Source organism: Triticum aestivum, chromosome 4B (genome assembly GCF_018294505.1).
Source record: "Triticum aestivum cultivar Chinese Spring chromosome 4B, IWGSC CS RefSeq v2.1, whole genome shotgun sequence".
Lineage (NCBI taxonomy): Eukaryota > Viridiplantae > Streptophyta > Magnoliopsida > Poales > Poaceae > Triticum > Triticum aestivum.
The window spans coordinates 550,869,801-550,884,307 of record NC_057804.1 but is presented as its reverse complement, the minus strand read 5'-3'; the positions used below and the strand labels follow the sequence as shown (position 1 = coordinate 550,884,307).

At 45.1% G+C, this 14,507-nt stretch overlaps 1 protein-coding gene across 1 annotated transcript; it reads left to right on the top strand.

Moving 5' to 3' along the window:
* The first annotated feature begins 786 nt into the window (after nt 1–786).
* On the top strand, nt 787–13,745 carry LOC123090205 (uncharacterized). The gene is made up of 11 exons (XM_044511615.1): nt 787–1,238; nt 11,079–11,106; nt 11,244–11,567; nt 12,114–12,221; nt 12,385–12,426; nt 12,511–12,609; nt 12,695–12,787; nt 13,001–13,114; nt 13,215–13,247; nt 13,334–13,384; nt 13,466–13,745. The coding sequence occupies exons 1-11, from the start codon at nt 787–789 to the stop codon at nt 13,571–13,573; spliced, it is 1,452 nt and encodes a 483-aa protein (XP_044367550.1). The 3' UTR covers nt 13,574–13,745.
* The last annotated feature ends 762 nt before the right edge of the window (nt 13,746–14,507 follow it).

Below are 14,507 nucleotides of genomic sequence, written 5' to 3'. Positions count from 1 at the left end.
ACTGCCTAGTGTTAGTACTTAGTAGGTGGCAACTCATAAAGTTTTCAAATCATGTCAACTGTAGTAAACTAGACCATACATGGCAACTGCCAAGTGTTAGTAGGTGGCTACCCCTAAAGTTTTCAAATCATGGCAACTATAGTAAACCAGATCATACATGGCAACAGCTGTAGTTGTCTAAAAATGGCATCTGGCACTTGACCTGAGATGGCAACTGCAGTTGAGCAACCATGGCAACTGCAGTTGTCCGACATGGCAACTATAGTTCAGCGACATGACAACTGCAGTTAAACGAACATGGAAGAGGGTCCGGACCATAGCAATTGCGAGGCGCGTGGTGACTGTCATGCGAGGCGTGCGGGACCATGAGGTAGGAGGCCTGACGTACGGCCGTGTGGACGTTATTTATTTTGCCCACACGTAGACGTGTGAGAGGGACCATCAGGAAAAAAAGAGGCCTGTGGGCATTACTTATTTTGCCGACACATAGACGTATGGGCTGATCCTTTTAGACACCACATAAAACGTGTGGGCATACCCGTTAACGGCCACACGTGTCGGCGTTATCAGGGTCAAAGAAAAAAAGAAACACGTTTTTCTGTTGGAGAAGCAATCGGGGGTACTCTGCCAGGACCGAAGAGACGGGACTTTCCCATGGCAGATTAGGTTAGGGTTTCGACGGATGCCGCCGCCGCCGCATCGCGTAAAGGGGTCGGCGAGCTCGAGCGGAGGGGGGGCCATCGGCGCATCTCAAAGGTGGTGGTGGGCACGGGCTCGAGCAGAGAGATGCTGCACGAGCTCGAGCACCCACGGGCAGAGGAGGCTATCCACGAATCTGATCCCGACGAGTGTGTAGTCCATGTCAAGAAAGCAGAGTTTCACATGTCAAGAATGCTGCACGAGCACCCTGCAGAGGAGGCTGATACCAGCTTGAGCGGAGAGCTGCTAGACCAGTACGAGCACCCTGATGCAGAGGAGGCCGATGCTGCCAAGGACATCCATGAATATGATCCTGACGAGTGTGTAGTTGATGTCAAGACAGCAGAGTGGCACATACAGGATAGACATGAAGCAAAACTTTTGATCGAACAGCTGAATCAATCAGGTCTGGGAGAGGATATCAGCGATCAGGAGTTCCTTGCTTACTTTAACAAGCTGGCTCGCAGGCCTCCGTGGTTTAATCTTAAAGCTGGGCTGGAAGAAAAGGATCTCGATCAGCAACTCATTGACCATGCACTGTTCCCACTGGTGGAAAAAGGGCCTTTGGTCGCGGTTCGCAACTGCCATTAGTCGCGGTTGCGCAACCGCGACCGAACGGGCGCGACTAAAGGCCCCACCCTTTAGTCGCGGTTGCTTAAGAACCGCGACTAAAGGCCCGTCCACGTGGGCGCCAGGCGGCCGTCGGGGCGGAGGACCTTTAGTCGCGGTTCTTCTGGCCAAGCGCGACTAAAGGCCGCCGCAGGTTTAGGGTTTTAGCCCCCCCCTAAACCTGTTTTCTGTTTAATTTGTATTGTTTTATTTCTTTTGTGCTTTATTTTAATTTTGAAGGAGTTTCACATATTCTACGGTACTACATACATGCATATGAATGTACAATTTCAAAAAAATTTGAAATTAGAACCAAAAAGAATTCAAGAGGAATATACAATATATATTCAATATCATCGGATGACCATATACAATTTTGAACAAGTTTCCATACATAATTTAATGCATATAAAGTTCTACGTCCTCGTAATGGTGTTCTCCTTTAGGATGGAGGACTTCCCTCCTGAACCATCCAGCTAGTTCCTCTTGAAGTGGTCGGAAGCGAGCTTCTGGACTAAGCATCATCCGGAGGTTATTCCTCTGAGCATTGGTATCACTCGGAACCCGCTCAGAGGTGTATCTCCGGATCATCTCACAGACATAGTATGCACATAGATTGGTCCCCGCTGGCTGAATATCCTCACCATTCTTAGCCTTTGCCCTTTTGAATTCTAGCTCTTTTTTGAATTCACCGACCTTTGTATCTATGAACCGTCTCCAAACCCTACGAGGCAAAGAAAATTAAATGAACAAGAGAGTTATTAGTTACTTGATATTAGGAAATGAACGAAATAGGCCGATCGATATAGAGCGCAAATGAATGAAAATAATTACTTCTGCAGCATTCTTCTCATGTCGACCCTAAGCTTTGGATCCTTATTCAGAGAGTCGTGGACGAGACATTCTGAGGTGTCAACTTTAATTACTAGCAGAATCCAGTGGAACCTGCGGCCACCATACATGCACAGTACGTCATGCATAACTCATCGATTAGCCGGCCACATACCATGCATGGAGTAAACAAAAGAGAATGTGCTCAAGACAGAAACACTCACCCAAAATGGTAAGGAAATAGAATATCACTTTTGAGTTCCTGCTTTGTAAGAAACTGCCACAGGTCTGCCTCCATGTCGGCGGGGTGATGCTCCAACACATATCCATTAACGATGTGTGGGTCAATGAACCCAACATCATGGATGTTCCTTACTCTGCATTCCTTAATCTTCATTATGCATGTATAATAGCGGACACAACAATATAGTTAGGACATATATATAGTGCAGGCAATATGAACGAGATGGGGTAGAAATAAATCACTTACAGAACGTAGCAACTGATGATAGATTTGTCGAGCTCGCGCAGATTGAAAAGCTGGAACAATTCACTCAGATGAATTTGTACATAGTAATGTTTGAAGTGATGCTCATATCTAACTTCCGCATAAATATATTCTTTGGCGTTTTTATTTTTTATGTAACCCTTGTACCATTTCGGCAGACCTTTCATTTGTGGAGGTAGATCCTCTTCCTACGCAGGCTCGACGAGAGGCCCGTTCTTCACATATGTAATTACTACCTCCTTCACTGACGCCTCATCAAGGCCTAACAGTTCACGAAGAGTAATACCTAAGTTGGCCGCTTGTTCTCTGGCACTCGTTACAGTCAGTCCATGTGCTGCCGCAGCTGCTATGATATCGGGGTCATCCGGACCGGCGGCTTTCACTATAAGCGGGGCAATCGATTGTTTACTTTGTTCCCCGAGCTGGGCAACTCGTTTCCCGCTTTTTTTACTTTCTAATTCCGTTTTCTCGGCCTCCTCCAAGGCTTTGTTCTCCTGGTTCTCCGCCCGCTCTTTCTTCTCCTTCAACATGAGTGCCTGCCTACGAAGTTCACGTGCATAGTCGTCAGGCAGATTCTTCGCGGCTTGGGATGGTGTGCTCAAAAATGACTTAGCCCACTTCTTTTCCTCATCAGAAAATACTGGCTTGGGCTCGGGCTCTCTTTTCTTCTTGCAGTCCGCCTTCCATTTCTCATGATCAGCAGCCGCGGCCGCGGCAGTTTCCTCGGCACTACGTTCCCAAGGCCTTGTGGGAGAGGCTTCAATGATGGCTCCGGTACCTTTGTGGTCTTAGGTACATAAGGGTCCGGGTTAATAATCTAGGACTGCTTCTGCTTCTTTGCCGGAGGTGGATTGGGGGGCGGCGTCGGATCACCCGCCGGACGAGGACTGGGGGGCGGCGTCTAATCACCCGCCGGACGTTGTGGACTGGGGGGCGTCGGCTGACGTGACGGAGGTGTAGGTGAACCGCCACCACCGTAGGGGGGTGGACTTGTTGTCCTTGGCGCCTCGCCTGGAAACTTGATAAACTTCTTTTGCCATAGAATGAAATGGCGCTTGACATCTCCAAGTCTTTTCTCCCCTTCAGGTGTAGCAATGTCAATCTCCAGGTCCTCAAACCCTTGGACTATGTCCTCCACCGTGACACGAGCATAGCCATCTTGAATGGGGTTGTTGTGGTGGAGTGCTCCAGGTAAACATGGTAAAGCACTGCCGATGGCTACCTTCATGGACATGTTCCCGATAGGATAATACAGATGACATTCTTTCATCTCCTTTATATCGTCCACGGGGTAGCGAGGAGGCTCCGGTGCAGTAATTTCGACCACCAGAGGCTCCGGTGCAGTAATTTCGACCACCAGAGGCTCCGGTGCAGTAATTTCGATCGTCGGTGCATCTGCACCAGCCGGTGGGGCCTCCGTGGAAGCCACACTGCTTCTCCGCTGCTGGCTTCTGAGATCCGCTGGATGATCTTCATGCTGCGCCCGAGCTGCATCTCGTTCGGCTACTAGTACACTCACGGTTTTCTTCATCACATCCATTTCCGATGCCAACCGCGCCACAACATCTGCTTCCCCGATCCATCTTTCTCTTCCGGCTTCTGTAACCGTACGGGTCATCGTTCTGGGGGAACCCTATTTTCCACGGAATGTGCCCCATGCCTCGTACACGTCCTCCGTGTTCAGGATTCCCGAGGGCTTTTGTCAGCGCGTCGTTCTCTCTGTTGAACTTGATCTTCCCCTCTTGAGCATCCCTCATTGCGTCAATAAGTGCTTGGGTGGGTTTAATTATTTTGCCCCGGTAAACACAGTCCCCTGTCTCCGGCTTCAGCGTTCCCCCATGCCCGTACCACCAGCTTTTGGCCCTTGGGTCCCATCCCTCCGTACCTGGACGGATTCCTCGCGCCCTCAGCTCGTTCTCCATCTTCTCCCACCTAGGCTCCCAAAGGCGATACCCTCCTGGCCCCATAATATGATTGTACTCCTTCTTAGCCGCATTTTCCTTATTTTTTCGATATTTGAATGAACTGCTCCGATTTCTTTTGCTTCACAAATTCTGGCCAATCATGTTTCAGTTTCTCATATTGTCCTTTGAAATCCGGAGTCTTGTTCTGCTTGACAAAGTCATGGGCTAGATTTTGCTTGAATTTCCAGAATGCATCGGCCATCTTATGAAGAGCGAACTGTTTGACTAGCCTCCTCCTCTCCTTGTTTTCCTCAATCTTGTTACCCTCCTCATCGAATTTGTTGTATTCCGGAGGTAGAACGAAATGTTCCATAAGCTTTTTGAAGCAATCTTTTTTTGTTCTCTTATCGACAAAAGTGAAACCAGCAATTCGTGCCTTCTTTGGCTTATTCCACTCCTGGACGGTGATCGAGACGTTGTCTCTAACAATGGCTCCGCATTGGTTGACAAACTTGGTGGCGTTCTTGCGGGGCTCCAGCGGCCTGCCGTTTGCACTGTCGACAACCTCGATGGTGCATGTTTCTCCTTGTTTCATCGTCTTGGTTGCGCCACGCTTTGACGACGTACTCGATTGTTTCGACGATCCGGCCGAGGGCTAAAATAAGAAAGAGAGTCGCGCGCGTTAGTCCACACATATTTATTCAAATCAGTTAGTTTGTATCACCAGAGGCTCAATGTATATATATATACCTCGGCGCCGGAGGTGGTTGCTACTTCCATTTGAAGATCGTCGTTTATCGACGTTTGTTCGGCATCATCTTGCTGACGGCGCCCTTCATCTTCACCGTCAAGGTTCAGATAAGAAGAGATATCATCTTCTTCTTGTCCGGTCGGCACATATAGAATATCGCCGTTTATGATGCCGAACATATGTGCTTCACCGTCTGGATCATAGTTGTCCATAATCGGGTCAGCTCTATCGTCCGCCATTATGTCAGTCCTGAAAACATGTAGTAAAAACAAATTAATTAAGTGAAGAAGGGGGGCGGTGGCGGTGGCGGTGGCGAAAGGGCGGTGGCAAAAGGAGGGGGCGAGGAAGGGGTGGGAGAGGGTGTCGCGGTAGAGCGCGAGACGGGGCGGCAGACGACGGCGTCACGGAGAGGGAGGCGAGGACAACACACATTTATAACCCTCACCGTCCCCTCTCGATCCCTAAAAAAAACACCGCGCGCATCGCCGCCCCCCTCGCCGCCCCCTCTCCGTATATACGTTTTTTTTGTTAATTATCAAATTTTACGGTTTTTTTGTTAATTATCAAGTTTTAACTTATTTTACCGTTTTTGTTAAACTAATTAACTAGTTAAAATTAAAAAGAACAAAAAAAATTCTCTCTCTCTCCACGATCTCGTTCGCTCTCTGTAGAGCAGCGTTGAGGGCGGCGAGGCCGGCCCGAGGTGGATTGGGGGGCGGCGTTGAGGGCTGCGAGGCCGGCCGGCGGCGTTGAGGGCGGGCGAGAGGCGGCGCGGTGGGCGAGGGAGGCCGGCGGGCGGCGTACGAGGGCGAGAGGGGGCGGCGGGCGCCGTACGTGGGCGAGAGGGGGCGGCGGGCGACGGCGGGCGGCGTCGAGGGCGAGGGCGACGGCGGGCGGCGTCGAGGGCGAGGGCGACGGCGGCGGTGTTGATTCGGAGAAGATGAGAAGGGGTTCGGGCCCTTGTATTTATAGCCCCCCCCCCCCTTTAGTCGCGGTTGGGGAGGCGACCCACGACTAAAGGGTACCTTTAGTAGCGGTTGGGGAGGCGACCCGCGACTAAAGGGTAACCTTTAGTCGCGGTTGGGGAGGCGACCCGCGACTAAAGGGCTTTTTTGGCGGGTTTTTGTTCCCGCGCGCAACGACCTTTAGTCGCGGTTGGGCAGGCCAACCGCGACTAAAGGTATTCTTAAAATACTTTTTCTTTTTCAAAATGTTAAAAATACAAATAATATATTGAAAAATTCAGAAAAATAAAACTAATTCAATTCAATATGTTAAAAACACAAATATTATATCAAAAAATTCAGAAAAATAAAACTAATTCAATTCAAAATTCTAAAAATACAAATAATATATCAAAAAATTAAGAAAAATAAAACTAATTCAATTCAAAATGTTAAAAATACAAATAATATATCAAAAAATTCAGAAAAATAAAACTAATTCAATTCAATATGTTAAAAACACAAATAATATATCAAAAAATTCAGAAAAATAAAACTAATTCAATTCAATATGTTAAAAACACAAATATTATATCAAAAAATTCAGAAAAATAAAACTAATTCAATTCAAAATTCTAAAAATACAAATAATATATCAAAAAATTAAGAAAAATAAAAATAATTCAATTCAAAATGTTAAAAATACAAATAATATATCAAAAAATTCAGAAAAATAAAACTAATTCAATTCAAAATTTTATACGCCTAGGCAGGAGTATGACTAAATCACTCCAAATTTCATGTATCATCAGTGGTATCTCGAATCATTCGAAAATGGACACCAAACACATCACGGGTAATATAATTCACATGATCCATTCAACAAAGTTTGGTACAATAAATTATTACACATCATTTCTTCCCTTGTGTCCCTGCTTGCTTACGATTGTGCCGTATCCATGGAGCATCCTCATCATTTAACTTAATGCTTGGGTCGGTGTTCACTTTGAAGGGCGGAATTTCAGCAAACATATTATAATCTTCTGACATGTCTGTCTTGTCCTCCACTCCCACGATGTTTCTTTTCCCTGAAAGAACAATGTGGCGCTTTGGATCATCGCATGATGTACTGATCGTTTTCTTATCTTTCCGTTTCCTCGGTTTGCTACTCATGTCCTTCACATAGAAAACCTGAGCGACATCTTTCGCTAGGACGAATGGTTCGTCAAGGTAACCAAGATTGTTGAAATCCACCATTGTCATTCCGTATTGCTAGTCCACCTTTACCCCACCTCCTGTTAGCTTGAACCATTTGCACCGGAACAAAGGGACCTTAAAGGAGGGTCCATAGTCAAGTTCCCATATCTCCTCTATGTAACCATAATATGTGACCTTTTGCCCATTCTCGATTGCTGCATCAAAGCGGACACCACTGTTTTGGTTGGTGCTCTTTTTATCTTGGGCGATCGTGTAAAATGTATTCCCATTTATCTCGTACCCTTGGAAAGTCGTTATAGTCGAAGATGGTGTCTTGGCCAACATGTACAGCTGATCTACAACATCATTGTCATTCATTAAATGTTTTCTCAACCAACTGCCGAAAGTCTCCATGTGGGCCTTCCTAATCCAGGATTCAGGCTTCCCCGGGTTGTCCGAGCGTAAAATATTCTTGTGTTTCTCAAAGTACGGAGCCACCAAGCTGGAATTGGTCAGTACAGTGTGGTGTGCTTCAGTCAGAGAATGGCCGTCCATACATGTCGTTGATTTCCTTCCGATCGTGCCTTTTCCACTTAGTCTCCCCTCGTGCCGCGATCGAGAAAGACCAATCGGCTTAAGGTCAGGAACAAAGTCAACACAAAACTCAATTACCTCCTCATTTCCATAGCCCTTGGCGATGCTTCCTTCTGGCCTAGCACGGTTACGAACATATTTCTTTAATACTCCCATGAACCTCTCGAAGGGGAACATATTGTGTAGAAATACAGGACCAAGAATGAAAATCTCTTCGACTAGGTGAACCAAGAGGTGCGTCATAATATTGAAGAAGGATGGCGGGAACACCAACTCGAAACTGACAAGACATTGGATCACATCGTTCTGTAACCGTGGTAGATCTTCTGGATTGATTACCTTCTGAGAGATTGCATTGAGGAATGCACATAGCTTCACAATGGCTACTCGAACATTTTCCGGCAGGAGCCCCCTCAAAACAATCGGAAGCAATTGCGTCATAATCACGTGGCAGTCGTGAGACTTCAGGTTTTGGAACTTTTTCTCCGCCATGTTTATTATTCCCTTTATATTGGACGAGAATCCAGATGGGACCTTCATACTGCTCAGGCATTCAAAAAAGATGACCTTCTCTTCTTTGGTCAGAGCGTAGCTGGCACGGCCTTGAAACCATTCCGGATGCCGGTCATCAGGGTCTTTCAAACGTTGCTGGTCCTGCCGTGCTTCCTTTGTATCATTTGTCTTCCCATACACGCCCAAGAAGCTTAGGAGGTTCACGCAAATATTCTTCGTAACGTGCATCACGTTGATTGCAGAGCGGACTTCTAGGACTTTCCAATATTCTAGCTCCCAGAATATAGATTTCTTCTTCCACATGGCTGCGTGCCCGTCAGCTCCCTTCGGAACTGATTGTCCGCCAGGACCCTTTCCAAAAATGACTTTCAAATCCTTGACCATATCAAATACCTCAGCACCAGTGCGTTCTGCAGGCTTCGGCCGGTGATCTGCCTTGCCGTTGTAATGCTTGCCTTTCTTTCTTACTGGATGAATTTTCGGAAGAAATCGACGATGCCCAAGGTACACGTTCTTCTTACAATTTGGCAAATGTACACTTTCAGTCTCATGTAAGCAGTGCGTGCATGCATTGTATCCCTTATTTGACAGTCCCGAAAGGTTACTAAGAGCAGGCCAATCGTTGATGGTTACGAAAAGCAACGCTCGTAGGTTAAATTCCTCTTTTTTGTGCTCATCCCACACACGGACACCAGGTCTGCCCCACAGCTGTAAAAGTTCATCAACTAATGGCCTTAGGTACACATCGATGTCGTTGCCGGGTTGCTTCGGACCTTGGATGAGCACTGGCATCTTAATGAACTTCCGCTTCATGCACAACCAAGGAGGAAGGTTGTAGATGCATAGAGTCACGGGCCAGGTGCTATGGCTGGAGCTCTGCTCGCCAAAAGGATTCATGCCATCTGTACTTAGACCAAATCTTATGTTCCTTGCGTCAGCTGCAAAATCTTTGAACTCTCTGTCGATCTTTCTCCATTGCGTTCCATCTGCGGTGTGTCTCAACTCCCCGTCCGACTTACGGTCCTCTTTGTGCCATCGCAACAACTTGGCATGCTCTTTGTTCCTGAACAGACGTTTCAACCGTGGTATTATAGGAGCATACCACATCACCTTGGCGGGAACCCTCTTCCTGGGTTTCCCGCCCTCAACATCGTCACCAGGGTCATCGCCTCTGATCTTATAACGCAATGCAGTGCATACCGGGCATTCATTCAAATTCTCGTATTCACCGCAGTAGAGGATGCAGTCGTTGATGCATGCATGTATCTTCAGAACCTCTAAACCTAGAGGGCAGACAACCTTCTTTGCTTCGTACGTACTGGCGGGCAACTCGTTATTCTTTGGAAACATATTCTTCAACATTTTCAGCAAGTTTTCAAATGCCGAGTCAGCTACACCTGCCTGTGCCTTCCATTTCAGCAAATCCAGTATGCAGCCCAGCTTTTTCAGACCATCATCGCATCCAGGGTACAACGACTTTCTGTGATCCTCTAACATGCGATCCAAATTCTCCCTCTCCTTTTCAGTTTCGCAGCGTCTCCGTGCATCAGCAATGGTCCGACCAAGATCATCAACGGTCTCATCACGTGCCTCTTCTTCACCTTCACCTTCACCTTCCCCTTCACCTCCCCCTTCACCTTCAGCATCCTCCATGAAAGTATCACCGAAATGAGCAAGATAGCTTTCATCGATGAAATCATCCCCTTCTTCATCTTCTTCCATTATAACCCCTCTTTCTCCATGCTTGGTCCAACAATTATAGCTTGGCATGAAACCGTGCCGAAGCAGGTGCAGGTGAACTTCTCTTGAGGAAGAGTAACCCTTCTGATTCTTACAGTCAACACATGGACAGATAACAAAACCCTTCTGCTTGTTCGCATTAGCCACTACGAGGAAATCTTTCAAACCCGTAGTGAACTCGCGGGAGAGTCGGTTACCGTACATCCATTGCCGATTCATCTGCATTATTATAATATAAAATATATAATTAACCATCATGCATTTGTTAAAGTAACTAGCTATAAACAATAGAAATTAAACAATGAACAACACACATGCATATTTTATCAATGACACACATGCATGAAAGGTTCAAGTTGCTAACCGCGATCGAGGAGGAACCTCAAGTGTGGCTCTAACACTTCATATCATGTTTGTTTCACGTTGTTGGGCATTTCATCAAACACCTTGTGTGCATAAGAGGAACCAAAAGCAAACCTACACCCCCTTGTGAAGAGAAGTGGCACCAAATGGCTAAGTGAGTGCGCTGAACTGGTATATATAGGGGTGGAGCTTTAGTCGCGGTTGGCCAGGCCAACCGCGACTAAAGGCCTTTGGGCACCTTTAGTCGCGGTTGGCCTGGCCAACCGCGACTAAAGCCCCTCACGTGCACCAGCTGGCCATCGAGCGCCCTGGCCCAAGCCTTTGGTCGCGGTTCGTCTGCCGAACCGCGACTAAAGACTTCATTAGTCGCGGTTCCTACAGTTTCGCGACTAATGGGGCTGGACGGAAGCCTCTTTTTCTACCAGTGTCCGTTTCAGATATTACAAATACAAGGTTCCACATCCATCTTCACATGCATACCATGCATTCTATTGGGAGCATTTACCATTTCTTCTATGCTACATGTGCTGCATTATTTAACCTCCTGTTTGCATTTAATTTGATCTTCTATGCCATTTCATTGTCTACAGTTGACACAGCCCAAGGAAGAGCTGCATGCTGGTAACCTTCTTGAGGAAGGAGAGGACGATAAGGAAGAAAGGGAATATTTAGCTATGTTGAAAGAGAAGCAACTTCTATACCGTGAGGAAGGTGACACTACATCGGAAGAGGATGAAACTGAGGCTGATAACCTTATGGATAAAAATGAGGCTGATTTTAATCTGGAGTTTCTTGAGGAGAACAGATTTTTCATTAGCTTTGAAAAAGACGGAACACTCGATTGGTTTTTCCACCCTGCTTACTGCGAATGTGCTTCCCTGAGTAACTACGAACGGCTAGTCCTTCAAAATTATGTGAGTGATCTTCATCAATTTATAATTGTCGTCAGTTGTACTAGCACAAATGTCTGGCAATCACATTACAGTCTCCAAAGCTATGTCGGTCTTGTTTACAAAGAAGTAGAAAAACATAGCAGGACCAGATTATATATACACCAATTGCACTGAGATGTGAGTTCTTGGTACGTTTAGTGAGCTGTAGTAATCTTTGCTTTAAACAAAGTGTTCATAACGTTTTGATACACGGGAATTTGTAACTCATAAACTGAAATATGGCGACAACCAGAACAATATTCTTCCGCCTTGTTGCTTAGTGCTCACTATGAAAAGGTTCGCTTGTAGACTCTTTGACTGCCCCTAATGATTTTCTTTAAGCAGCTGAATTGTATTTTTCTGATAAATATTAGCCACCTCTTTAGTTCTTTATCATATGTAGTTTTAATTAAATTGTTAATTTTGCAGCTTCAAGTTTCTAGTTAAAATATAGTTGCTTTGGTTATAGCATGTCGTTCTGAACATTTCTAAGCAATCGGTTTTCTATCTCTATCCTTTTCAATGTAGGGCGGTACTGAGTACACCCGGTGGAGTTACTACCACAGCTACCTTCATAGCTATGATGTTGAACAAGAGTACGTCAAGTACTGTGAGGAATTATCCAAGCAACTGAAGGTATGCATCACAGATCATGTTAAGGAAATCTCTCTTTCTTTATGAAAAGGGGTTTCCCGCTGCCCCATTTTATTGAAAACGAGGCAGTTAAGGAAATTGTCTTTTTTTGTTCAACGCTTTCAAATTTCTTTGGACTAACAACTCTTTTTTTCTCTGGCAACAGTGGATGGAAGATTATATCGATATTGACCCCTCATCTATCAAAGTATGGCCTAACAAAATTCTTGTAATGTCACTGTAAGTTATCTCTTTATCTTGTAGCAAGCTCATAACTTTGTTGTTTGTTCAGTGGGATTACGTATCTTCCCGGGGAGCTTATCAAGCAATTAAGATTGCTGCTACAAGCTTTCCCAAGATCACTCCGACTTTGGCTTACAATGGCTACGATGTAAGATCCCTCACATACATTAATTTAATGTAGCTTACAGTGGCTACTATGTTGTACCTGACAGCTGCATTCACTTGATTTACAGGAGTGTAAAGAGAGCATGGGCTATCATCATATATATTTGAAGGAGTGTGATGGTTTGTATTTTGAGATTTGGCAGCGGGTCAAAAAGGGGATGGTTAGTGTCTGCACATCTAAGCAACTACTCCCTCCGTTCGGAATTACTTGTCGCAGAAATGGATGTATCTAGACGTATTTTAGTTTCTAGATACATTCATTTTCGCGACAAGTAATTCCGAATGGAGGGAGTATTTATTAGTGGTTCCTTGTTTTTGCATACACTGTATATGCTTAGCAATGCATGACTTTTTCCTTGAATAATGTTCAAAAGAGTTTCAGAGCCGCTCTGGAGGACCTTTGTGTTCTGAACAGGTTTCCGTTACGGCAAAGTTTAATGCAAATAGCACTGGGCAATGAGTTCACCATGACGTCACTGGAAAAGGACGTATGTCAACTGTTTTGGTTATTAGATAGATAATTTGCACTTGTAACTAAATATTGCTTTCTGTGTATATGCTTATCTCTTTTCATCTTCTTGCCTTCAGTTCCGAACCTGCACGGCAGCCATTCGACCTGGAGTAAGTAGCGTCTTTTGTATGTGACACGCAAGTGTAATCCATTGAAATATTTCCTTTTATCTGATGTATGATCTGCTTGCCTTCAGGTTGAAGAGGATGAAGCCAAGGAGTTGATTGCAGACGCAGTAAAAAAGCGGGTACTGTAATTTGTGAGTGCATCTCTGCATTATGCATGCTTTTGAAAGATGATTCATCTAGTGAAATTTATTCCATTTCAGGTTGATAAGCCAAAGTTCTATGATGATTATATCAGAAAAAAGATAGAGATCGCACACATTGTTGGAATCCTTCCATCCGAGAAGACCGAGACTGATGCAACAGTATAATTAAGATTCTGAAGAATGGGATTATGAAACTGAACCATCCCTCGTCTTGCACTGTGCTGCCCACATCTAGTTGTTTGTCCAGCAATGTTACTGATCTAATAATACAATGTAATACATCACTTATGCAGGCTGGAAGCAAATTTTAGTAGTTAACATATATATGTATTATTATTGCGGGTAGAGATCTTGGTCTTTGATACCCTTTTGATGCCAAGTAGTCTTACATGATATACACGTATGGTGTAGTAAACAGAAGCACATAAATCTTGGCGCACTATTTATTTTCTTACCCACAACAGGACGATATTATGCTGACCAAGTGGTGGCAAAAGACACAGAAAACTAAACACTCTGAAAATTCACATGGAGTACATGGAGTGATCAAGCGACTCACAGCTTCACTGCAGGAACTCAAACCAAAAGCTGTCAAACAAAGGACGAACGCATGAGCCAGAAAACTCTCGAGAGGCCTCCCAATCAACAAATATGTAATGATGCTGTTTAACCCTCAACATGGACCAATCTGTCTGAAATCACATAAATGGATAGTACAAAAGAATGCAAGAGTGCACTCAATCCACAAAATTCTGCGCCGGAAAATCTACGAAAATATCAAAAACAACAATTCTACCTCTAGGAGAGAATCATTGTCAAACTTGCTCCCTAACATAAGCCCACAATCAAGGCTGCACAACTAAAGCTTTGCCTCAATACCCTCAGGTTGTACCTCTTGCAAAGGTTGCTCAAATGGCGACGTATGGTACAACACATGTTTGACACTTGTCACAATGAGAGTTTTGCTGGTTTTTTCCACCTGGGGATTGTGGTTGACTACATGTGTTTCTCTTTTGCAAGATATAAGTTTCAAATCAAAATATCTCTTCAATCGAGCATTGAAATTATGTACCATTTTCACAGCTGCGCTCCTCACACA

Coding starts and splice junctions, on each gene's coding strand:
- LOC123090205 (XM_044511615.1), top strand. CDS start 787: ATGCTGCACGAGCTCGAGCACCCACGGGCAGAGGAGGCTATCCACGAA. Junction 12,222..12,384: donor AATTATCCAAGCAACTGAAG/GTATGCATCACA, acceptor CTCTGGCAACAG/TGGATGGAAGATTATATCGA. Junction 13,385..13,465: donor CAGACGCAGTAAAAAAGCGG/GTACTGTAATTT, acceptor ATTCCATTTCAG/GTTGATAAGCCAAAGTTCTA.